Genomic DNA, 25,506 nt, shown 5'->3' on the forward strand with positions numbered 1-25,506 from the left:
ATAGTATTGCTGTGATACCAAAGCAACCTGGGAAGGAAAGGGTTTGTTTGGTTTAGGCTTCCACATCAGAGTTCATCATCAAAGGAAGTCAGGATGGGAACCAACGACAGAGCAGGAACCTGGAGGCAGGAGCTGATGCAGAAGCCATGGAGGGGAGCTGCTTACTGGCTTGCTAGTCATCATATCTCCATCCCCTCCCACCCCCCCTACCCTCATCCCTATCCCTCCTCACCACTGAATGGCTCACACAGTCTGTTGTCTTATAGAACTGGAGACTGCCAGCCGAGGGATGGCCCCATCCATTATGGGCTGGGTCTTCCCACATCAATCACTAATTAAGAAAATGCCTACAGGCTTGCCTATTATGGAGACGTTTTCTCAGCTGAGGCTCCCTCCTCTCTGATGACTCTGGCTTGTGTCAAGTTGACATAAAACTAGCCAGCACAGATGGCTAATTTCTTTGTCAGTATCAATCTGGGTATGTGTTGTCCCCAAAGGAAGCACTCTGCATCCCGGCCCCTCTTGGAGGCACACAGCACTGTAGCCCAAGGCCAAGTGCCTGCTGCAGTCCTCCCTGTCCTCTTCACTAAACACGTCTCCCATTAGGGACTTAACCACAAGCTGGGGTCAGCCAGGAAGGACCGGCTGTGGCAGCACCAAGGGCCACCAAGGTGGGTTTATCTTTCGTGCTTCGGCCAATCCTGTTATGGCACCCCAGCCTCCCTGGTGTGCGGCTGCCAGGGAGCCCTTGGAATAGAGGATCCAGGGCCTAGTGAAGGGAGGGGAGAGAGCGGCCCTGGCCCCGAGCAGGGGCTCAGATATCCACAGGGACATGGTGGCAGTGACCGGTGTGGTGCCTGGAACCTTGGGCTTAGAGAGCCTGACTCCTTGATGGCTCTTCATGTGCTGGCTTAGGAGCCCTTTCCTGGCCCTCTGTGACTTACTGAGAGAGGACACACAGGATTGTTTCAATGACAACAGAGGAGCTGATGGGTCACAAATGGCACCTCATTTCTGTGAGTGAAGCATTCGAAAGAGCCGAAGGGGGCTAATCCCTAAGGACCAGTGGCCCGTGCCTTCGGCAACTTCCTGGTGGGTGGGTTTCACGCTGATCACATGAGTGTGGCCTGTGAGTCTCCCATATGCCCTTCTGAATGCATCCCTGTGCTCTGGCCCCAGAGTTCCTACTCCAGGCATGATGCTCCCCGGGCCGTTTAGGCATGCTGTGCCCCAGACATGCTATGTCTGCTGCTGCTTGGAATGCTGCTCCACCAACTGTCCTTACTCCAGCACCCTTGGCTCAAAAGGGATCTCATCCCTGTCGTATTTTAAGAACAGCAGGAAGGAGTCACACCATACAACAGGGCATACGTAGGAGGTTTATTGAGAGGAGGGGGAGAGAAGGGGACAGGGACGGGTCCCTGGGGACGAGGAAGAGAAAGGAGACAGGAGGTGTAGAAGGCCTGCCTTTTGTAAGAAAACGTAGTGAATGTGCACGGGAGGTGCTCTTAGTGGCTGCAGCTGAGGTATATCCTGTCAGGATCCTAAGGGCAGGCCAGCACAGATGCCTAAGGTCAGTACAGATGCCTAAGGGCAGTACAGACGCCCAAATGCTAACAGTTCCTTCCCAGCATTTCAAACATCCCTTCTGTGATTCTCTGTTTCTCCTCAGTGCTTCTGTTTGACCTAAGACACTAGAATACCTCAAAAGAAGGGGCTTGGCCTCTCTTGTTCAGTGTTCCGTTCTCCAGCACACAGTGTCTGGCACATAGCAGGTGCTCAATATTCATTAAAGAAATGAAAACTATACCCAGGACACAAAGAAACAAGACTCTAGTCATCAAACTAGCAATGAAGGGGCTTGGATTCAACCTGTGTGTGGCTGTGTGTTCTGACGGCCCAAGATTCCTGGTGGTTCTTTGCACCAAGAGCAGGACCCTGCCCCCCTATGACTGAATTCTGAGCAGTCAAAATGATGTGGGGTACTGCAATAGAGCACTTGCCTAGCATGAGGCCCTGGATTTGATCCCCAGTAACACGCTAATACACACACACACACACACACACACACACACACACACACACACACACACGCACGCACGCGCGCAGAAAGGAAATCTAACAAAGAGGACACTACAGCCAGACGGTTCAGCTGCCCCCAGAGAGTCAACATGGTTCCTCCAGGTCACACCTTGCAGTGTCTCCCCAATTATGACCCCGCAAAGCACCAAGATTACTTGCCACAAGGGTTAGAAGATCCCACCACCCTCCCACTTCTAATGCAGAAACCAGAGCAATCCTGTAAAACTAAGCCACATCATGCCCTAAACCTTCATGTCCAAAGCTTCCTACCAAGTAAAACTTTAAAGCCAGGCTTTAATCCTAGCACTCAGGAGGCAGAGGCAGGCGGATCTCTGTGAGTTCGAGGCCAGCCTGGTCTACAGAGCAAGTTCTAGGACAGCCAGAGAAACTGTCTTGAAAAACAAAAAGTAGGCTGGAGAGATGGCTCAGAGGTTAAGAGCACTGACTGATCTTCCAGAGGTCCTGAGTTCAGTTCCCAGCAACCACATGGTGGCTCACAACCATCTGTAATGAGATCTGGTGCCCTCTTCTGGCCTGCAGTCATACATGCTGTATACATAATAAATGAATAAATAAATCTTTAAAAAAAAAAAAAAAGAAAAACAAAAAGTAAAGTTTAACTCCCCTCTATTCTTGAAGTACTGGGGGTCAAACCCAGGACCCTGTGCATTCTGGGCAGGTACTCTAATTGAGCCCCAGCCCCCCAAGTCTAAATTCTCACAGTGGCCACAAGGCCCTGTAAAACCTGTCCTTCCCTTTTCAATTTCTAATCCCTCTAGCACTCAGCCTCCCCACCCTCTGGCTTTCTGGTGTTGCTCATGTTTCAAGGCCTTTATAGCTACAGCTCCCTTTTCATAAGATGCCTTCAGATACCTATAGTACCCTGTCACTGCGCCCTATTATAGTTTTTTCTATACATACATACATACATATATACATACATACATACCCATGATAAAGTCTAGCTTCTAAATTAGTCATAGTGAGGGATTAACAGTAACTAATATAACAGTTAGGACAATACATTGTATGTAGGGTTTGGACTGTGGCTCAGTTAAGAGTGCCTGGACTCTGGGTTCAATCTCCAGCATCACATAAACACGGTGGCATATGCTGGCCACCATGTAACAGCACATGAAATTCCAGCACTCAGGAGGTGGAGTCAGGAAGATCAAGGTCTGAGGCCAGTCTGGCATATATGTGGCTGCATCTCAAGAAAAGTTTCCCTTTCACAACTTGATGAATGTTATTAGTATTTCTGCAATGGCCAGAAAGAAAAACTACAGGAAGAAGGGACTGCTGTATCTTAGTCACTGATAACTAATTGAGCATCAGAGGCGAGCTCTGACCCAGACAGGCAGTTATCTGTTCACTGGTATGGGCAATCCTGGTTTCTTGGGCTCTAGAATACACAGAGGTATCTTCTGATTGATCTGGATGATGGAGAGGATCCAAACGGAGGCCAGAACAATAAAAATGCAAGCCCAAGACAATCTGAGGTTACAACAATGGAGAAGGAATAATTCCAAGGCTGCTTCTGAGGGGATGCAGTAAGAACTGGTGATGCTCTGTGGGATGCAGTAAGAACTGGTGATGCTTGGAGGAGATGTCAGTAAGAACTGGTGATGCTCTGTGGATGCAGTAAGAACTGGTGATGCTCTGAGGGGATGCAGTAAGAACTGGTGATGCTCTGTGGGATGCAGTAAGAACTGGTGATGCTCTGAGGGGATGTTTGTAAGAACTGGTGATGCTCTGAGGGATGCAGTAAGAACTGGTGATGCGTGTGACGGAAAGAACAGGCGGCAGCCATGAGTGGTACCTGTGTCACTCAGACTCGGAGCTGGTCACAGGAGCCACGGACAGCACTGTCCCTGTAGGCAATCAACACATCTGGGTAACATAACATCTGACGCACAAATCACAACACAAAACCCAACATCAGGACATAAATCTGCATTGGCAACTTTTAATGTCTCACTTGTGCAGAACTGAAAGGTGTATTTAAAGGCACAGAGGAAGGAAAGGCAATTATCTGAGCATGAAGTCATAGGAACGGATGCTGCAGAGAAGCCGTGGGCTGCTCTGCTGAGCTGTAGGAAAGAAACAATGCAGTGCTGAACTAGAGCTTGGGGCTTTTATGGTCCGTGTGAAGGCACCGCTCACGTCAGCGGAGCCCAAGATGATCACAGTGCCGCCAGCACACTGTGGAGCGAACGCCCAGGAGAGGCACGCGCCTGCTGAGTGGGAGTGAACGCCCAGGAGAGGCACGTGCCCGCTGAGTGGGAGTGGCGGGCGCAGCACGGTGCTCGCCCAGCACAAGGACAGACACTGGAAGCACTCAAGCTCACACCTTTTACCTCTGGAAATCCTGTGTGCTGCTATCTCTGAGAGTAAACATTTGCCTGACGACCAAGGGGTTATAATTAAAAACATGGAATCTGCTCTAATTAGGACTTGTGAATAAAAAGGTTACAAAAATGAAAGCAGAGACCTCTGTCCTTGAAAAAAGATAGAAAACTGTATTTTTTCCTGTAATAAGAGAATCATGAATATTTCACCTTTATGTCTTTTCAAATGTCATCTCTTCTTTCATACTCTGCCACATTTAACATTGGGAAATGTGTATAATATGGCAACTTCTGCTAAGTGAAAGGATGTACTGTTATTTGCTGGGGGAAAACTGAATGAGAAAAGGCTAGCTTACCTCTAGTAAGGCCAGGTGGGAGAAACAGTAAGAATTGAGACTGACTTTCTTTCCTCTTTCTTCAGACAGGGTCTCACTATGTAGCCTTGGCTGGCCTCAACTCACAGATCCACCTGCCTCTGCCTCAAGCACGGGGATTAAAGGTAAGTGCTATCAAGTCTGGCTTAAAATTAAGACTTTCTTAAAAGCAAATCCAAACTTAATGATTTGAAAGATTTCTACTTTCAAGCACTAGTAATTCCTAAACTGGGTGTGGTGGCTCACATCCGAAACCCCAGCATTTGGAAGGCTGAGGAAGAAGGCCTGATGAGAAGTCTAACCCATGCTAGGCTAAAGAATAAGTCTGGGGACACCAATGGCTAGAGTGAGACCTTATCTCAAAAAAAGAAGGGAGAGACAGAGGGAGGGGGTTCTTGATTGGTGTGAGAAAGGAACAGAAAGCTTTGTGAGTACAACAGTACAGTACAGACTAACAACTTCTATTTCAGTAGCATCGGCCTCACTCGTTTTTCCTTTTCTTTCTCATTTAAAACACTGATTGGCCAGGTGAAGTCATAACAGCATGGAGGTAAAAACAGTCCACGGAGGTACATGCAGTGATCTGGAACCCTCTTTCTGCTTCTGTCTTGCAGAAAATACTCAGAGGTGGTGTCTTCCCTTTTCAACATACAACCCGAACACCCAAATGCAGATTCCACATAGTGAGGAAATAAACAAGTTGTGCATTTCCTTAAATAATTTTACAAACTGATGGTAAACCAGATGTTAAATAAGACTATGCTTTAAAAATATTAAGCCTCAAATTTTTATCCAGTGTTTTAAGAAATGGATTATTAAAATCATTTTTGAAATGAGATAGTAAATGTATTTAAATCTGGACTTTTATGGACTTAATCATTTTCCTTAAAAACTTGAAACCATCAAGAGCTGGAACATGCTGCTGGGCCAGAAATAATCCCAAGTGTGTCCAGTCCCCCAGTGGCTCAGTCTCGCTTTGTGGCTTTCAGAGCCTGAAGCCTCTCTAGTAGTGGAGGGTGTGAATAGTGCCACGTGGAGAATAGCCAGTCAGAAACCGGGAAGCCCAGGTTGTCTTTGTTTAGCTTGATCAAAGCAGAATATAAGTCTTTAGCCATCCCAAGTTTCTTGGCAAAAGCGTCGGCCTGAAACTCAAACCTGCGGCTCAGGACAGTTAGGCAGAAAGACAGAACCTGTGGAAGAAAGAAAAAGGGGTTAGCCGCCTGGCACCATTACTGTCACCCAAGCCCTCAGGAGCCAGGCTCTGGAGGACTGGTCAGGACATGAGAAAGGCAAGCCAGCCCTACTAGGAGACTATGACTTGGGATTCAAGGGGATGGGGGGAGAATGTCAAGCTGAGCTACCCAACTCCAAGCCAACAGACCAGAAACACGTATATATCCTTATTAAAAGGAGCTTTTGAGAGTGTGCGGTGCGCCAGGGCCTTCACCCTTCAGGAACTTCTCACTTGGACTGCACAGGTCAGGAGGTGAAGCCCAGAGGGCCACAGGGCTGGGCGGTCAGTGCTGAACTGAAGGGGTGACTCCAAAGTCAGTGCATACCAGCATGCAGAGTCAGTTCTGTGTTCACCTTCTGTCTCTAACATACCTTCACATACCTTCGGCATTGTTTTTGAGACAGGGTTTCACAGATCCCACACTGACCTCAAACTCCTCATCTTCTGCTCCCACATCCTAAGTGCCAGGATTTCAGGAATACACTACACTACCACATCCAGAGGTTCTTTTTCAAATATCTATTTATTTTGTGCTTGTGTTTTGCCTGGTGCCCAAAGAGGTCAGAAGGGGGCTTCAAGATCCCTTTGAACTGGAGTTACGGATGGTTATGAGTCATCAGGTGAGTACTGGGAACCAAACCCAGGTCCTCTGCAAAGGCAGCAAGTGCTCCTAACCACGGAGCCATCTCTCCAGCCCCACAGGATCATTTTTTATATTCTTGATCACTTATATCTTTAAAACAGTCTCCACTGAGATTACTCTAAACTATGACAGAGCCTCTGACAACATCAGTTTCAAATTTTGTTTTGTTATTGACATGGTCTTTCTATGTAGCTGGCCTCCCGCTCATGATCCCCTTCAGCCTCTGGAGTCAAAACTGAATGTTTTACAAGTGGCTATGGCAATAACTACAGGTTAAGTTCACCATTTCTAAAAACCATTATGAAAGGGAAATTTTTCCTGGGAAAATATAAACTCTGAGGGATTAAGGTCTTTGCAATTGCACTCGGGAGGCAGGGTCGGGTGGATCTCTGAGATGGAGGCCAGCCTGGTCTACAGAGCGAGTTCCAGGACAGCCATGGCTACACAGAGAAACCCTGACCTGAAAAACCAAAGTCTTTGTACACACAAGTGTAGCAGACAGAATGACATGCTGTGTATTTTAAAAAATATTTTGACATAGTTGTTTTGCTTTTGCTTTGGGGGGCTAGGGAGATGGCTTCGTGGTCAAGTACTTGATGTGGAAGCCTGAGGACCTAAGTTTGAAGTTACAACATTGCAAAAACCAAGTGCACATCAGCAGCCTCAGCGCTAGGGAGCGGGGAGCCAAGATAGACCTCAGGGGCTTGTTAGGCAGCCAGGTTCACCAACACAGAAGATGCCTTGGAGATCCACAGCGGAAGGCATTCAGTGTTAAACTCTGGTCTCCACAGGCATACACATGGGCAAGCACACTTATGTATACAATACACATAACTCTCTCTCTCTGCCACTATGAGTTTCCTAATAAAGTTTGTGAGTCTCTGTTACCACCCAATTCTCCATGAAATTTCTTTCAAATCTTGAATATACATTTTGGTTTGGCTGTCTGAGCCAGATGTGGTGATGTGTACCTGTCCCTCTAGCTACTCAGGAGGCTGAGGCAGGAGTCTGAAGTCAGTCTTATCAGCGATCTCAAGGAAGGAAGGAAGGGAAGGGGAGAGAGGCCTCCCTTCCCCAACCTTCATTCACTGGCTCTAAAAACCTTAGCTCAGCACTTGCCTAGCACATGTGAAGTCCTGGGTTCAGTTTTCAGAATCATTTAAAAAAAAAAAAAAAAAAGCCAGGTGGTAGTGGCGCACCCCTTCAATCTCAGCACCCAGGAGGTAGAGGCAGGCTGATCTTGGAGTTTGAGGCCAGCCTGGTCTACAGAGTGAGCTCCAGGACAGCCAGGGCTATACAGGGAAACTCTGTCTCGAAAAACAAAACAAAACAAAACAAAATCCTTCATTCACATCCCTCATCTCTATTTTAAGTACCTTAGTCAACCAGTCTTTACTTTTGCTCTAATACATAAATAAAATATAAGTAGATAAATTAGTAACTACCTGTTTTGCTATAGGTTTCTAATTTATTTTTTATTTATTTTTGAGGAAGGGTTTCTCTGTGTAGCCCTGGTTGTCCTGGAACTCACTCTGTAGCCCAGGCTAGCCTCGAACTCATAGAGATCCACCTGACTCTGCCACCCAAGTGCTGGGATTAAAGGTGTGTATCACCACAGCCCAGCTCCAATATGTTTCAAAACATTTTATTTCTAATTATGTGTATGTATGTGGGATGCATGTGGGTACATGAGCACATGTGCTGCAGATGCCGGATGCACCGCATCTGACAGCTGGAGTTACAGGCCGTACCTGATGTGAGTTCTAGGATCTGAAAACTCTGGGTGCTCTGGAAGATCAGCACCAACATAACGTAACCACTGAACTAGCTCTCCATTTTTTTGGGGGGCGGGGAGGGAAGGCAATCCCAAGAAAGTATCTCTCCTATTTTAAGCTCCTTAAACTCTTGACACTGCGTACGAAAAGTCCAGGCTAAATGCCCAGCGCCTCTGGACTACATCTCCTAGGCAACTCAAGGCTTTTAAACTGTTGTTAGTACCTCTGTGGACTAATCACACTGCAAACCACTCTAATACTCAGTATTTATTTCGGTAATATTTGAAGTGACTTCAACTATTGAGTAAGGAGACAAAAGAAAAATCCCATGATTAGGCCAACATCAGCATCATCACTGCCTGTTGGGAGCTCAGTACAAAGGTCCTTGTGCCCACAGATCTCCAGAGAACCAGGAATGTTAAGCAAAGAGGCATAGAGGATTGTCTTTCCAATGGGAAAGATGAAAACCTGTTCTTCCATTCAGAAGGCTGAGAATGGGAAATGATTAATAGCCTGGTGATCTGTTATCTGCTGGGCCAGGCTATATCAAGCTCTTATCACATAGCCGGAGATGGCTAGTAGTCTGAATGACCATGATAGACAGAGGCTCCCCAAAGTTCCCCCAACCAGGACCAGAGATGGCTAACAGCCCAGATGGCCTCTATGCTTTCTGTAGGACTGAAACCAGGACAGACCCTTAGGCCCTTAAGCTAGTACAGGTAGCCTATCTCTAGAATCCATCTTCTTGGACGGAATGACATGTACCCTGAGTTGAGTTTCAATGTAATTATGCGTCTTTGTACACTGGGGATTGTGTTACACCAGGAAACCATTTTTCCAAATTGTACTGGGCTTAAATACATTGGGAATAAACCGTCTATTATTAAGACTCCCTGAAGTCTGATCCAAGTTGATCAAGTCAATCTGCACTGGGTTTTTATTCTTATCTCTTCGTGGGGTTCAGTTCCTTGTATGACAACTGCAGGGACCCCCTCAGCTGCCAACCCCTACCTCAGCTGGAGAGCCCTCCTCCTTGCTGAGCTGGGTTACCAGGCTTCCTAGGCAAAGGCAGCAATTAAAGAAAACTAAACATCGACTAATGGGAAGCCACAGTGATATTACCAGCCCAACGGGGTAAGAAAAACAATTAGTTAAATAAGCAAAACTTAAAAAAAAAAAAAAAAAGAAAAGAAAAGTGCTCTGGGGTTGTTTATAATGTATGTGCAGTGTCCTTACCCCATCTGAGATATGACCAAAGTATTCTCTACCACGTTTAAGCAGCAAACCTCACAAGGCATTTTATAAATACATTCATTCCTAGCAACAATGTCAGGTGGCTCACAGCTCCAGGAGCATCCACTGACTCTGGCCTCTGCTAGCACCTGAATTCACATGCATGTGCCACGAACATCATACATACAGTTAAAAAAATAATAAAAAGAAAATTTAAAAACAAAAACAATAATTTAATGTCTATAATTTAAAATAATAAATACATGTCCTCACAAGATTTATATAGCTTGTGTGGACAATTCACAGCTACTTCTCTCCATTCTTCTTTCATGGCACGCCCCACCCCTACCCTGCCCCTACCCCGAATGCTTTCCTAAGTGAAGAACTAGGATTCACTTAGTTGGTCTGATAGCCTTTACTCGAGAAGCTGTCTCAAGGATGAATGGAGGTTCCTCAAGATCGCCGATATTACTTCTGGGTCTCATCTGGCAGCCTTACCAAATGCCATGAGCTTCTGCTCTGAAATAGTCTCATTAACTGGTGCTATGTCACACATGCAGAATCTGCTCGTGACCGGCTCCTAACCTCACTTGTGAAATACCCACTCCCTAAAGTCACTGTGAACAATCAGAGGAATACGGTCACACAACTCCCTCCAGTCTGTCACCTTCTCAATTTGTTTTGTCCCCTCACACACAGATTCTCACACCCACACTGGTGAACACATGGCCTAGGACATGGCATTCTAGCAGGTGACCTCCAGCCACTGAGGCTCTGAGGTATACATATCAAGGTTTGTATCGCTAAGCTCCAATTCTCTACCCTTACCTCCTAACAATATATTCTGAGCACTTAACTATTGAGATTGAGATCTCTCTGCTGCTTTTATACTGTCCAGTATACTTTATACTATACAGTGAGGACTAGAAGCTTCTATGGTTTTGTTGATTTATTTTCACGCTACCCTGAAGAATCCAGATTTGAAATAGACAAAACCACATATGTAGTAATTTTTAAAAAGCATACATTACCTCATTGTAAGGCGAGAAAATGAACTGAAAGATGATCAAGAGTCCAATCAGAGTGGGTTGAGTGTCATAAAAACCAAAGGCGGCAAAAAGTACCCTTTGACCAATTAGCACAGCAAACAAGAAGAAACACAGGAAGGAATTTATCTAGAAGAGAGGACATGACACTGTAGGTTATTATAATGCTAAGCAGGCCTGTGGGCGCCGCCTTGATCAATGATGAACAGGAGAGGGCCCTTGGCAATGAGGGTGCTGCCACCCCGGCGGTGCTCCTGGGCTGTATGAGAAAGCAGGCTGAGCAAGCCGCGAGGAGCAAGCCAGTAAGCAGTGTTCCTCTGTGGCAGTGGTTCTCAACCTTCCTAATGCTGCGGCTCTTTAATACAGCTCCTCATATTATGGTGGTTGCCCAACCAGAAAACTATTTCATTGCTACGTCATAACTGTAATTTTGCTACTGTTATGAATTATAAGTATCTGTTATGCAGGATATCTAACATGCAATCCTCAAAGGGTCATGACCCCACAGGTTGAGAACTGCTGCTCAATGGCCTCTACGTCAGTTCCTGCCTCCAGGTTCCTTCCCTGACACCCTCAGTGATAAAGTGTGGCCTGAGAGTTGTTCCACAGTTGTTTTTGGTCACGGTGTTATCATGGCAATAGAAACCCTGCCTGAGACACAAGCTGTGCCGGCCCCAGCTCAAAGTGGAGAGCTATAGCATGTGCTATCATGTAGGGATGGACACTCCTGGAAGGCGCTGGCACAAGTACACTTTTTGTTGTTGGTTTTCTTTTTTGAGACAAGGTTTCTCTGTGTAGCTCTGACTATACTGGAACTCGATCTATAGACCATCGGAGTGGCAGCGTGTTAGAAACTCAGAAGAAAATTTTTTTTTGGTGGAAGGCCAATTTTATGTGGTTATGGAGAGACACCCCTGTCTTTCTTGTGAGATATGTGTCTCATAGCGAGGAGTGCAATAATGGACCTTAATTTTCTAAAGGTGATGTCACTGTGATGTGAGAGTCTATTTCCATGACACATGGCACCTTTAGTATAGAGGTAATTACGTTTCGACAATTGAGATGTAAAGTGAAAGACTCTTAGAGATAGGTGAGTCTAGGATTGCGGCTATGCTGTGTGGTCGACTAGTTGAGTGATATCGAATGTAATACAGCATAGACTATGCTCTCATCCTGTGATGATTTTCACAAAGCCTAGCCTAGCAACATGGAGCTAAGTGCGCCATGCGTGGACGTAGTGTCAATTTCGGTCTGTGCTCTTTGTGTACGTACTACACAGCATGCAGACCATTTACACAGCGTTACTAGCGACGCTGAGTCGTCTACTGGCCTGCTTGCTCAACTGACTCTAAGGACAAATGCATCAACGGTGCTCTCAATGCAACTAGATAGAGTGTCTTCATGCTGATGTGACTGCGGAACCTTAGTGGTTACATTGATTTGTCAGTATTAACAACCATCCTATGGCTTGTCCAGGCGTGAGAACCATTATGGAAACATTCAGTGCGACATGCATCTCCTTTTTGTGTATGGTAGCTCCTCAATTAGAATCTTATCTGCTCTTAAGCGAGTACTTACAGCCCTCTCTAGCCTGTGGCATCTTTACGTGTGCTATGTCTGAATCCCACGCAAGAACAACACTTCTGAACTCCCTCCCTCTCAATCATAGCTTAGGTTCTGGCAGTGACTTATCTGTATCCGCGACCATCTTTTCATCCCATAGCTGACATATTGATCATTAAGTAAATACTTAAGTGCATATACTTCTCGATTTTATTTCCTCAGACGTAATTCGGTAATTATATGTATCTCTCGTGTTCGTACATACAGCTTCAAAGCTTAAGAGCTAAGTTTCAACTACAGACCCACCCATTTACGTTTTCTTTAGTTGTGCAATGCCCATAGGCAAACTACGAGGAGAAGTGAATAGATCCGACTTCGGAGACTCCCCTGCATACATATGCATAGTCTTCGTTCACTCACTCAAAAAGTAACTCCGAGATGCTGGCGACTGGGCAACTAATTTCACTCAAATGGGAAACAGTATGAGGGCGCGCAGTCGGGCTAATCTTGGGAATACATACAGAATAGAAATTTTCGGTCATGAGACTTGATTGTCGCTCAACGAGAGTGTTGGATTGACTAATATTTCTAACGAGAGCTATCTGGAGCGGAGAGCGAGTAGCTGAGTGGATTGCAAGTTTGTATACAGTCTTTGCATTGAATTGTGTACTCTCACTGTGAGGTCTATCTTAAAATTACTACATTCTCTACAGCAACAAGATTTGTATTTAGGCTGTCTGATCTGGTTCTTGTTTATATACCACATACAGTCCTTTCCCCTCATCACATACCTATTCATTATATAAGCACAATGAGCTCATATCCCAATACTTTAGTTTCATACGGTAGTTGATTACCTAAGACGGGAACTCCATGCCCTCAGCTTTTGTGATTTTGAACTCTCTGTTGTGAGGCATCCTGTCTACTCTCATATTAGTAGTGCGAACCTACTAACATCAAATATATATTGCAAGTCTAACAATAGACAATATAACGACATTTCTAATAACTTATGAGTAGAGATCTCTATGCTACAATACAACAAATATAATATCTGTGTCTTTTTATATAATAGATAGATATTCCTTTATTATAAAGATAATCCTATTCTAATATATATGTGATAACGTCAATATAGACTCATCTAGTGTGATCATGATTTTATATCATCTCTCTAGAGCACATATATGGCTTTAGTATATTTTATTAATGTTATTCGATGCGATACATAGAGAATGTTCTCTAGAAGCTCGTCGCTGATGCTCACGAGTGGTGTTGTCACATGGCCAAGGGCCCAGTGGAGGTCAGAAGAGGTACTTCCCATACTCTCGACGTCGTATGACGCCCCTCTTAGATTCTACACACTGGTTCTACACCAGCTCGGCGCGCGGCACATTCATGTTCACAACGACCATGGGTCAGGCCTGTGGGTGTTCTAAAATGGGGATTGAGAAAGGGGCAGTGCTCATTTGACGGTCAACATAGTAGCCTAAACTATCTCTATCCATACTCGCGCAGCCCTCTCTTACGACACACCCAGAGCCATACGCATAGAAAGCTTATTATAAGGTAGGTGACACCCCTATTAACTGTAGGTCATGTGCTATCCTTCTTTGTATGCTCGAGTTTCTCTCAAATCGTCATACACTTTGGATATAGGCTGCTCGCGTAGTCAATACCATCCTATGATCCGTGTGAGGCAACGACCATGAGTGCGCTGAACAGACCTGATGACAAGAAGCAGCCTCGACAAGCTGTACTTGACATGATACAACTCCCGTCCACTTGCGAGCCCTCGCTCAAGGGTGCGGTTAGCCTAACAATGCGAGGCTGACTACGTAATATAGCTCACCATTTCTAAGCAGCCCTAGTACGCCACTATGCTCAGAATAGTTACGCCTCACATTCAGACGTGACGCCAATAAGATAAAACTGGCAGACCCCACTCAATGCGAGAATGCCATGCAGCCTATATACTCAACATTTGAACTCTCCTCGCCTCAGCTTCTGCTCGAGCAGAGATTGGGATACGAGAGAATACTAACCAAAGACACTGCGCTTGCAGGTCACACTCACTCTCTGTCTGCATTGTACAATGTTAGTATATGCGTCCTCCACTATATCCTTGTAAGGAAATCTTCTATCCTACTCCATCGTGGCGTGCAGGACCAGTGACTGCTGTCACCACTGCGTGGTGAATTTAAGCAGTAGTTGATACTTCACTGGTACTCCTTCTCTCTATTAAGAACCCAAGCATCTTCACTATGCTCAGACATCATTTGGCCACCAGCAATGTGCTTCATTGTTGACATAGCCCCTGAGAGGAACCTGCGACGCATACTCTAGAACATGCTCATAACAATATTCTCTCATCAGTTAAGTGCCTTCTTTCTTCGTGGCTATACTAACAAGCATATCAATCCATGTGTTAGAGAGTTAGTGTTATTCTTTGATGCTATTTCTGTTAATTTCCTCTCTTTAATATAACCGTGTTGATGTGGTTAAGCCTTGCTAGGATTACAGCAATTGCCATCATTGACAGGTGTTGCTAGGATGGTCAAGAGGTGTTATCAACATATTGGCGCGTGTTCAATACTCACCACTCTGACACGCGCTTGTGACATAGTCCCTCGAGCTGCTGGTTACATACTATAAACGCCCTTTTGACCAGGCAGCCGCTTTTAACCGGCGGATAAAGCCCCATTCTTCTGCTTCATCGCTGCCTCTCCATGAGTCTGAATACTAGTGACTTCTCAGAGCCTTGAGAGAGTCTTCCTAGCCCTTTGAAAGTAACTCCTTATAAGTTATACGAAGGGTATTTGATTGTGCTAGACCACACCTTGACTCCTCGATGCTACACATTATATATACGTCTGCGCTGTTTCCCCACTCTTCTCCTGTTAATATAATAAATAGAACCATAGATTCTAGAAAGACTGCAACAGCTGTAATCCCAGAACAATGCGGAGGTGAGGTAGAAAGACAGACTACGGAGAGGTTTATGTCAGTGGAGCATCACAGGTTCATCTTTGTACAGTGATTAATACATAAAGATTAGAGCTCCGAGTGTCTGGTGCTGGACGAGCAATAGCATGGAGACCCAATTGACATCTCATACATGTAAACAAAACAATTAAGCCTATCAAATATGTCCAACGTGCGCTCAAACTTACCTGACTGAATGATAGTAGTCTGTATATAGGCTCTGAGTCGCTAGATACTCTTCCAAACTTCCATGCCTCTCAACCGCTTGTCCAGTTCATGGCCATGTAGTACTAGCACATAACCTGTATTTTCTGTCGTTTTATTAAAACAATTTTCAACTTTTAGATCCTTACATTATATTCTCTATGCATGCTTACTCTGAAAGAGTGAATAGAAGACGAAAAGTATAAAACTTCCTTAATCATCTAGCTTAGACTTTCTAAGTCTCCAGATGTTAGATTAATACTGCTCTTGTGGATATACACTTGAATAATCCATTATATCCTTTGTGTCCATTGATGATATGGTATATAGATTAAAGTATTAGACTCTCAGTAATAAATCTAACAATATTGGTGATTTTATAAATAGGCACTTCAACCCAGTGTGTAAATTCTCAGCTATGGCACACACTAAAGACATGGATGGACTCGAGGGCTCTCATCAGTGAAAACAATGGAGACATACCAAGACTTTTAACTCCATCAGAGCTTAACTCACTGAGTCAAGAGCGACCCCACAATAAGACATAAATCTCACTCAATGCAGACTGAGCTGTGAATCGAAAAAAAACTCGTTCTGCGTGCGTTTAGTGAGGCATGAAATCTCTTTATCTATTCCTATATTAGAGTGTTATAGAATGACGCTCAATAGAACAAGAATAGATCAATGCCACTCAAACCTCACGTCTCTCGACCTACAACTAGCATTCATTTTATCCCCTCAAGTATGTTATGAGCTTTCTCCAGTACTCGCTGGCGCTGACTGATAGACCAGGCCTGAATTCAAGCACGTCTCCCTTAGAAGTCCCCATAGCATTGCATGAGCAGAAAGTCGAAAGCATCACCCATGATCTCTGTGGTTTAGGCCAGCCCTGGTCTACAGAGCGAATCCAGGACAGCCACTAAAACTACACAGTAGAAACTCTCTCTGTTTAATGCTTCTCAGAAAAAACAAAAAGAAAATATAGCAAATAAATACAAGATATTACTCTCCTTCTATTCTCTACAAGTTGTGGTGATCTGTACGTGCTCGCAAAACTCCTCTGTGATTATGTGTATGTGTCATGATTCGGACAGAGGTAAACAGTGTCGGATAAGTCACAACAGGATCAACACATTGGTTAAACGATAGCTTGGTGTGGAATATGTCATCTCCGTCTACGCTCTGTTCTGTGACCGCATGTCATAACTAGGAATATGACAGGAGCACTACAGTGACTTGAATACAGATTTGACTGCTCTCCCGAGATGAGGTGTGCTCTAACCCTCCCGTGATCAACGCACACTCAAACTCACTTATGCTTCAAAATAACTAAATTGATATTCAAATCTAATCCAACTCCATAAGTGAGTTGAACCTACTCAAAAGTAGCCAAATAGTGGCTAGTAGAATGATATGCGCGATGCTGTGACATGTGCTAGTTAGTTGTGCTAGATTGTTGTTGCTTGCTCACAGCTCGGTTGATGTGTGTTATGTGTGGGTAGTGTGTTGATGTTACACCTCATTCGTACCACGGACAGACCACAACATTTGCCTTTCTTCTCTCGCTGTACTCTGTAAAACACCTTCAGGATTCTCACAATGGAAGGTCACTCGGTCGTACACTCAGACGTGCCTAAGCAGAGACTGTGAAGGTTATCTGCTAGCGTTTCCAAGATAAGGACCTCAGAGGAGTGGTCCGAAATCTACTAGAGACACACGCTGCAGCATGGATTGTGAGCGGTCTCTGCACCACTACATATGTCCTGACGTATAATGCTCTAGTTCGCAAGAAAGCAAGTAGATCGTCTTTCTACGCGTCAGGCCTCCTCTCTATAACAGGCACCATATCGGCCTCGTAATGTGTCAGTGCACGACACGACCACACTTGCACATTATACCTGACTTCTAAATTATCACACCACAACTGACAACACGACACCAGATCACACAACACACACACACACAAGAAAAAATAAACGCCATACAAGATAAAGTAAAGTATCTTTTGGTTGTATCTAATCTCAGTCGACAACTGTACTATAGAAATTTATTGTATCTCTCTGGATACTTCTCGAGAAATAGACCTGCGTGCATCATCGTGAGAGATATAACGAATAGTGTAAAGCAGTGACAGAGCACTTAAGAACAGCGCCATACAGTCATTTATGTTTATATAAAGAAGGAGTTATGTTTGGTTTCAATAGTCCAGTATTGGCTTAAATGAAATACGAGCCACTAATATGCCATAAGCGTAAAATTTCCTTTCTTTAGCTATTATGATAAAAACATAGCTCGTGTTCTTGGTTCCGGTAGGTGGTGAGTCGCACTCATGCTGTTTCCCAACTCCCAGTTCAATCAGAGGACTCAAGAGAGTGCAGACGTGAGATCTCTAGAGACTTATTCCTATCGCACTGTAGATGACCTTAGAGTTTTAATTGCGTAACAAGCAGTGTAAATCCTGGACTAGTACATACTCCTCGATAACTTTACAAAATCAACCAACAGATAGAAACCTCTAGTGTATGCAGAAAAGAACCCACCAAACAATAAACCACCAGAACAAAACCTGGAAATTCTTGTATGTCTCAAATGTGAACTTTGGATAGCTCAATCCCACAGTCAAATTAAGATTCTGCCGTGCCTTTCATTACAGACTCTTATTCTTTTCTCTACAGATGTCAATACTAATTAAGAATCTGCATAGATATATGTATGTTCTACTATTATCTCCGAGAATATGAATGGTTTATAGTGTTTAAGGTTCAATAACGCTCCTCAGATCAGAAGATTGCAGACACTGCCTGTATATGTCGCGAAGTTCACAGAGCATTGTAAGGCACTCGTCTATTAGGTATATCATATAAAGACACAGCCTAGCTTCAAGCTCAAAAACAAGAGACTGAATATACACTAAGACACCCAAGACCCCAACATTGTTATAGAAAAGAAGGACTCATACCTACCAACTCACGTAAGACTGTTACAAATTATATACTTAGATCCATGCGCGTTCTTCATATTATTCTGACTGCGTCTCTCAGTATCGTATGTCATACTTAATCTCATAATGAGAGATACACTTCTTCTACCTCCTTTATCTGAGAGCTCTTAAATTAGGGCTCTCAGGAATGAGGAGAGCCTTAGATCATTAACTGAAGGCCACGGTATCTTGGCAAATTGATAATTATTATAACACTCCTCATAACCAATGTAGTGTATTATCGAAAGAGTGATATGCCATCTGCTCACTTCATAGGTATTAAGCTCCGAAAGACAGAGATCAGAGAGCGGCCAACACCCAATTCATACCCAACTGCTACTTTCATAAGGGACTATCGACTAAATGCCACATTTTGTAGACTTTTGATCTTTTTTGAAAAGTGTTTAGTTTTGGAGAATGATGTACAGCAAAGTATGTTCTCGTTGTGTGTTGGGTGGAGGATAATATTTATGTACTGTGAATGCAGGCCCAGGCATGCTTAGGCAAGTTATTCTACCTCTGAGCTACCCCAAGCTACCAGCTGTGTTTGTAGCCTAAAATTGAAGAAAACTAATGTTCCACGAGGGATATATTAAACCTGCCCATAGCGTAGAGCCTGCGTTTCTCCTGACAACCGTGCTATGGCTATGACTTCACACGCTGAGAAGTCACTGTGAGCAACTTTTCAGGCGCCTTGTGTGATATTTACTAGAGATGTTGTCCATGAATAACTCGGGAGAATCCTCCTGAGCCATGTCGCCCCTGTAGCCATACTTAGAGAGCAGCCCATTAAGGTGACGAGCGTAAAGCTGACTTGTTCTCACATAGACATGTGAGCGATGCTCTCTCCGTACTTAGTGCGCCAGCAATTCGACTGGTACTACTCCTACATGGGCTTGCATCTTAAGTATGTCTATATAGTGCCTGGGTGCGCTCTCCCTGACCCTCGTCAACACACACATGAAAAAAAAAAAAAGAGCTGGCATCTCATAAGATTTTAACCTCTCTACTGAGACGATCACCTCATTTCTGACTACTCTCTGCAATCTGCTTTCTTCTACGCTCTTCGCTTATCTATGAGTACATGAATAGATTCTCACTTTCATGGAGTGCCTAGCTGCTTAGTGTCCCATGCTTCGAAAGTTCCCACTATGAATAATAATTATGTGTAGAGTTTACTAAAGCGTGTAAAAGTGGCGTTATATTATTCAATATCCTCGTTGGCAGGTAATTCTACTTAAAGTAAATATTAAAAGCCAGGTGTGGTAGCTCATACCTATATTCTCAACACTCAGAAGCCTGGAGCAGGAAGGTCCCAAATTTGAAGCCAGCTTAAGTTGTATACATAATACATTCCAGGCCAGCATAGGCCACACACAGCAAGTCACGGTCTTATGTGTATGGGGGTGTGTGTATGTGTGTGTGTGTGTGTGTGTGTACACAGTGTGTGCACCTTAGCCTTGAGACAGGGTCTCTAACTGAACCGGAAGTTCAGTTTTGGCTGCCACTAAGCACTTAGGATCCGCCTGTCTCTATACCTCCACACCTGGCTGTTTACATGGGTGCCAGGGATTCGAATTCAGGTCCACAAGTTTGTAGACAAATGTTCTTATCCACTGGGACATCTTCCCAGCCGCACAAGACTCTGTCTTAAAGTAAAAAAAAAAAAGGGTTGGAGCAATAGCTCATCAGTTAAAGCATTTGTTGCTCTTGCAGAGGGCTCAGGTTTGATCCCCAACATGGTGTCTCAAAATCATCTATAACCCCAGTTCCAGGATATCTGATATGCTCTTCTGACCTCTGCAGGCACCAAGCATACACGTGGTACACATTCATACATGCAGGAACATACATAAACACACACATACACAAACACACACACAAATGAATAAATCTAATAAAAACCACAGGTGACTTAGGAGTTAAGAGTGCCTCCTGCTCTTCCAGAGAATCTGGATTTGGTTCCCAACACCCATGTCCTGTGGCTCACAATTACCTTTAACTCCAGCTCCAGGGACCCAGACACACCTTTTCTGGTCTCCACTGACACCTGCATTCACATGCACTTACCTACCCACACACTCATACACATAACTGAAAATAAATCCTCTAGAAATCCAAAGGCATTAGCCCCTCTATCATACTATTTAATCCTTGCACAGAAATTGTCTCATCCATATCTTCATAATAGGAACAGGCACCTTAACAGGAACAGGCACCTAATTAGATCATCCCTTTAAAAGTCAAAACTAGGGCTGGAGAGATGGCTCAGAGGTTAAGAGCACTGACTGCTCTTCCAGAGGTCCTGAGTTCAATTCCCAGCAACCACATGGTGGCTCACAACCATCTGTAATGAGATCTGGCACCCTCCTCTGTATACATAATAAATAAATAAATCTTAAAAAAAAAAAAAAGTCAAAACTAATACTCAAATGACATTCACTATTCTCCAGAACTTAGAAGGAAAAGCACAAGAGACTTTACGGGTGTTGTTTCATTTCATCTCACGACTCTAAAAGGTGAGCACTTTACTCCAACACTTCCCATGAGTGATCTTGCATCATTCTGACTCTATTCCACTCCCATCAAGAATATCTAATAATATCTGGGGACCATTTTGGTTGTAATATGTGAGTGTGTCACTGGTCTCTAGTAGGGACAGGCCAATGATGCTGCCAAACATCACAAGAGACTATCCAGTCCAGTAGTGCAAGGTTGGGAAATGCTGCCAGCCTCTCCTCTGCCTCAAGGAATAAGACATTCAGGAACCTTAACTTACTTGCTCAGTCATGCAGCTGGTAAGTGGACAGGGGTCTAAAATCATCTCACATGACACCACACCAAGAGCACATTCCATCCCACACATAAATACTAGGGACTGTTTATGAAGATTACTATTATTTTTTGCTATCATCCCTCCTCATTCATTTATTCTTAGTATTTTCAATTTTACTAGTCAGCATGAGCTGATCTTATCCGGCAATGTTTTTAGACTCTCAGAAGTTTTTCTTGGGGTTGGGCTCATGGCACACACCTTTGTGTGTGTGTGTGTGTGTGTGTGGGGGGGGATTCAAGACTCTTTTAATCCCAGCACTCAGGAGGTAGAGACAGGTGGATCTCTGAGTCTGAGGCCAAACTGTGCTACATAGCAAGTTCTAGGACTTTAGGGCTATACATAGAGATCCTGTCTCAAAAACAAACAAACAAACAAACAAACAACAATAACAACAAAACAGGAAGTTTTCTTGGACTGGTCAGATGACCTGATGGGTAAAGGTCTTTGCCAACAAGTCTGGAGACCTGAGTTTGATCCTTGGAACTCACGAAATGGTGGAAGTAGAGAACTGATTCCACAGACATGTGCTGTGTATGCCATGTGCACATGTCACTCACACAAGTGTGTACAAAGTAAAAAGGAAAAGAAATGCCTTCTCGTACACTCCTCTGTATCTTGTGTCAGGATGTCTGTCTGACCACCCCCTTCACACTCTAAGTTTATAAAGGTTGTCTGTCTGATCACCTCATTCACATTCTAAGTTTATAAAGATTAGACTTCTCTTCAAATAAAAAAAAAATTTTTTTTTCAATCTTGAGACAGCACCTCAAATATGCCAGGCTGACCTTGAACTTATAATATAGAAGTAAAAATGAAGTTGAACTTCTGGCCCTCCTGCCTTTGCCTCCTGAATGCTGGGACTGTAGAAGTGAGCCATCAGGACTGGTTTATTCGATGCTTCGCATGGAATTTAGGTTTTATGCATGTAAGGCAAGCACTTTACCAACTGCTCCCCGCCCCCCCCCCCAGTCCCTACTTGTTGCTGTTGTTTCTTTCTTCGTTTGTTTGTAAACAGGGTTTCTCCATATAGCCTAGCCTTGGCTGTCCTGGCACTTGCTTTGTAGACAGGCTGACCTTGAACTAACAGAGATCCACCTGCCTCTGCCACCTGAGTGCTGGGATTAAAGGCGTGCGCCACCATGGCCCAGCTCTTTTGTATACTTTTAGACAGCCCTATCACTTGCTCTGTTGACCAGTTGAAGCTTCAAAGCACTTGCCTCTGCCTCCTGGGTGCTGGGAATTAAAGGTGTGAACTATCATTCCAGGCTACTATGGTATTTAATGCCAAGCAAAGCAGTTTAGTACAGAGCAGATATTTCATAAAGAAGTGTTAAAAACAGATAAACTGATTCAATCATATAATGCACCCAAGGAGCCTGAGTGACTAGATGACAGGACCAGGTCTCCACTCTGTCCACTGCCAAAGTAAAGTCTATTAACTGCTATGTCTCAATTATACCAAGGAGTAAATGTTCCTCTTCTTATTTTGCCTGTAGAAATGCTTTGATCATAAACATAAAAGGAATATGGGCCAATGAGATGCATCAGATAAAGGTGATTGCTGTAGCAGGCCCTGAGACCTCAGCACAACTGACTCCATGATGGAAGTACCATTCAGGCTGTAAAACTCAGCATGTAGGCAGCACCACCTGCCAAAATGAAAACAAAGACCTATCCATCAAAGTCCATAGTTCTGTACTAACCTTCCTTTTTAGTTTCTATAGTTCTGCTTTTGGCTAACTGTTCTTGTTAACATGTCAACTCAGGGTATGGTTTTTGTGCTTAAAAGTTCATCCTAGGGGGGTTGGAGAGATGGCTCAGAGGTTAAGAGCACTGGATGCTTTTTCAGAGGTCTGAGTTCAATTCCTAGGAACCAACCACATGGTGGCTCACAACCATCTATAACGAGATCTGGTGCCCTCTTCTGGCCTGCAAGCATACATGCAGGCCGAACACTGTATATGTAATAAATAAATAAATCTTAAAAGAAAAAAAAAGTTCACCCTAAGAAAGATTTGGGACTACAGTGGGGATACACTGATTACACTCAGTGTAGTCACCAGCCAGCTAACAAAGACATTTATTGCCTTAAACCTGAGTCCAAACCAAAACCTGTGTCCAAGTAGTCTTTTCTGATAGATATCGCACAACTGTCACCAACCCTGACTAGCTGAGTTCAATCCCCAGGACCTACAGCCGTACAATCAACTCCTGCTACTCGTCCTTCTGATTTCCAGGTTTGTCCCAGTGTGCACACACGTAAAGCTATTACATGATTCTTAAAAAATAAGATCTTTCAATATCAATATGTACATCTTGTGAAGGTTTGCAAGGTAGTTTGCATGTGATAAAGGCAATCATTTCTCCCAAACAGCAGAACTTTTAGAGTGTCCACAGTATTTATATTTGGTGGTCTCTGTGAACTTCACTTGTAGCATAGAAACTGGTATTTTATGATCTGTCAAAGAATCAGCGTGTAAAAACTGAGTCAGGGTCTCTGAGGGAAAAAGAACTCACTTTCACTTTAGCTCTGATCTCTTCACTGTCTCCTTCGCCATCATTGCGGGGCTCCACGCCAGACTCCTCCTGCTTGTCTTTGTTTAGTACAGAGTATTCCTCTAGTAGAGTGTCAAACAAAACTATTCTCTTGTTCTTGAAGAAGCCGTAAAAGTAAGCATTGCTGTGGGAAGAGCGCTTAGATCCTAAGGGAAAGACAGTCCAAAGCACGGAACAGAATTAAAACATCTGGGCTCCTTCGGAACTAATGGAAGGGCAGTAACATGTTCAAGCCGTTAAATACCTGCAGGAAAACTGTGTTAATATAAATCATTGCAGCAGTGGAGTGACTGTCCTCCTGCTCCACTCACACCCCCTGGTTTGTACCAATAGTACACTAAGACTAAATAACTAATTGAAATGATTAAATTGTGGTAAAGCCATGAAATGGAATTTTTAGCAGCCAGAAAAAAAAATGTATATACCTGCATGGAATTTAGCAAAAGAAAAGTATCAAAGTATCATGAAGAATACAAAATGCCACATACATTAGGTTACCATATTATCAAAAAATGTACATGTAGATAGGAAGGCATAAACCCTAGGCTATGAGAAAAAACACCATAATAGGGAAGTGCAGTTCACGGGGACCCAGAAGTATGGAATTCATCCGTCTCTGTTCAGGCATCTACCATCAGAAAAGGCTCTGTGAGACTGGAAGGAAACATACCTATACTTTCAACAGAGGCTGAGAGTACTCGAACTGTGGCTGACATCCCTTTCTTCTTTATGTATTTCTTCAATTTCCAAATGTTCTTCATTGTGCAGTGAGTTGAATAAAGTGGCTAAGAGCAACTCTGAGCTCAAATCCTGGCTCTGGTATGTATCAGTTGCGAAAATCTAGGAACCATTTTAAAGCTCTAGTTTCCTGTTTATGAAGCAAGGCTAATATGTACCTCATAAGATATTATAACATACCCACATTACTTACATAAATGCATTTAAATGAAGAAATGACAAAATATTTATTTCTCTTGAGAACTTGGAAGTTTCTTAAAAGAAATTGTGATTTCTGCATCTACTCATTTCTACTTTTTAAAAATGATTTATTTATTTCCATTTTGTGTGCACTGATGTTTTGCCTGCATGCATGACTGTGTGAGGGTACCAAATCCCTTACAATTGATGTTATAAACAGTTGTGAGCTGCCATGTGGGTGCTGGGAATTGAGCCCAGGGCCTCTGGAAGAACAGTCAGTGTTCTTAGCTGCTGAGCCACCTCTCTTTTCTATTTTAAACAAAGATTTATTTTTGTTTATGCATATGTGTGTTTGTTTATGCCACCTGTGTGCAGGGGCTGGCAGAGGCCAAGAGAAACCATGGGGTGGAGGTGGCCGGGGAGATGGTTTATCATTTTAGAGCATTTACTGTTCTTGCAGAGGACCCAAATTCAGTTCCCAGCACATCAGGTGGCTCACAACCACACGTACGTACCTCCCACTCAAGGAGGTCTGATGCCTCTGATCTCCCATAATCAGACACACACATATACACATCATTTTTAAAAAGATAAATATATGTATTTTAAATTTTTCCCTGGGGGTTTATGTATCCCAGACTGTTCACTAGTGCTATGATGAACTTTTGATCCTCCTGCTTCTACCTTCCAAGTGCTGGGTTAACAGGTGTGGGCACAACAGAAGGTTTA

At 43.8% G+C, this 25,506-nt stretch overlaps 1 protein-coding gene across 1 annotated transcript in view; it reads right to left on the reverse strand.

Moving 5' to 3' along the window:
* Positions 1-4,020: 4,020 nt before the first annotated feature.
* Positions 4,021-25,506, reverse strand: part of Zmpste24 (zinc metallopeptidase STE24) — a 46,643-nt gene continuing 25,157 nt past the window's right edge. The window contains exons 7-9 of the mRNA XM_028886507.2: positions 23,776-24,005; positions 10,721-10,864; positions 4,021-5,994 (exon numbers count right to left, since the gene is read on the reverse strand). Of these exons, the coding sequence (XP_028742340.1) occupies positions 5,770-5,994; positions 10,721-10,864; positions 23,776-24,005 (599 nt within the window). The 3' untranslated portion in view covers positions 4,021-5,769. The remainder of the gene's footprint in view (positions 5,995-10,720; positions 10,865-23,775; positions 24,006-25,506) is intronic.

This window comes from Peromyscus leucopus, chromosome 2 (genome assembly GCF_004664715.2).
Source record: "Peromyscus leucopus breed LL Stock chromosome 2, UCI_PerLeu_2.1, whole genome shotgun sequence".
NCBI classification, from domain to species: Eukaryota; Metazoa; Chordata; class Mammalia; order Rodentia; family Cricetidae; genus Peromyscus; species Peromyscus leucopus.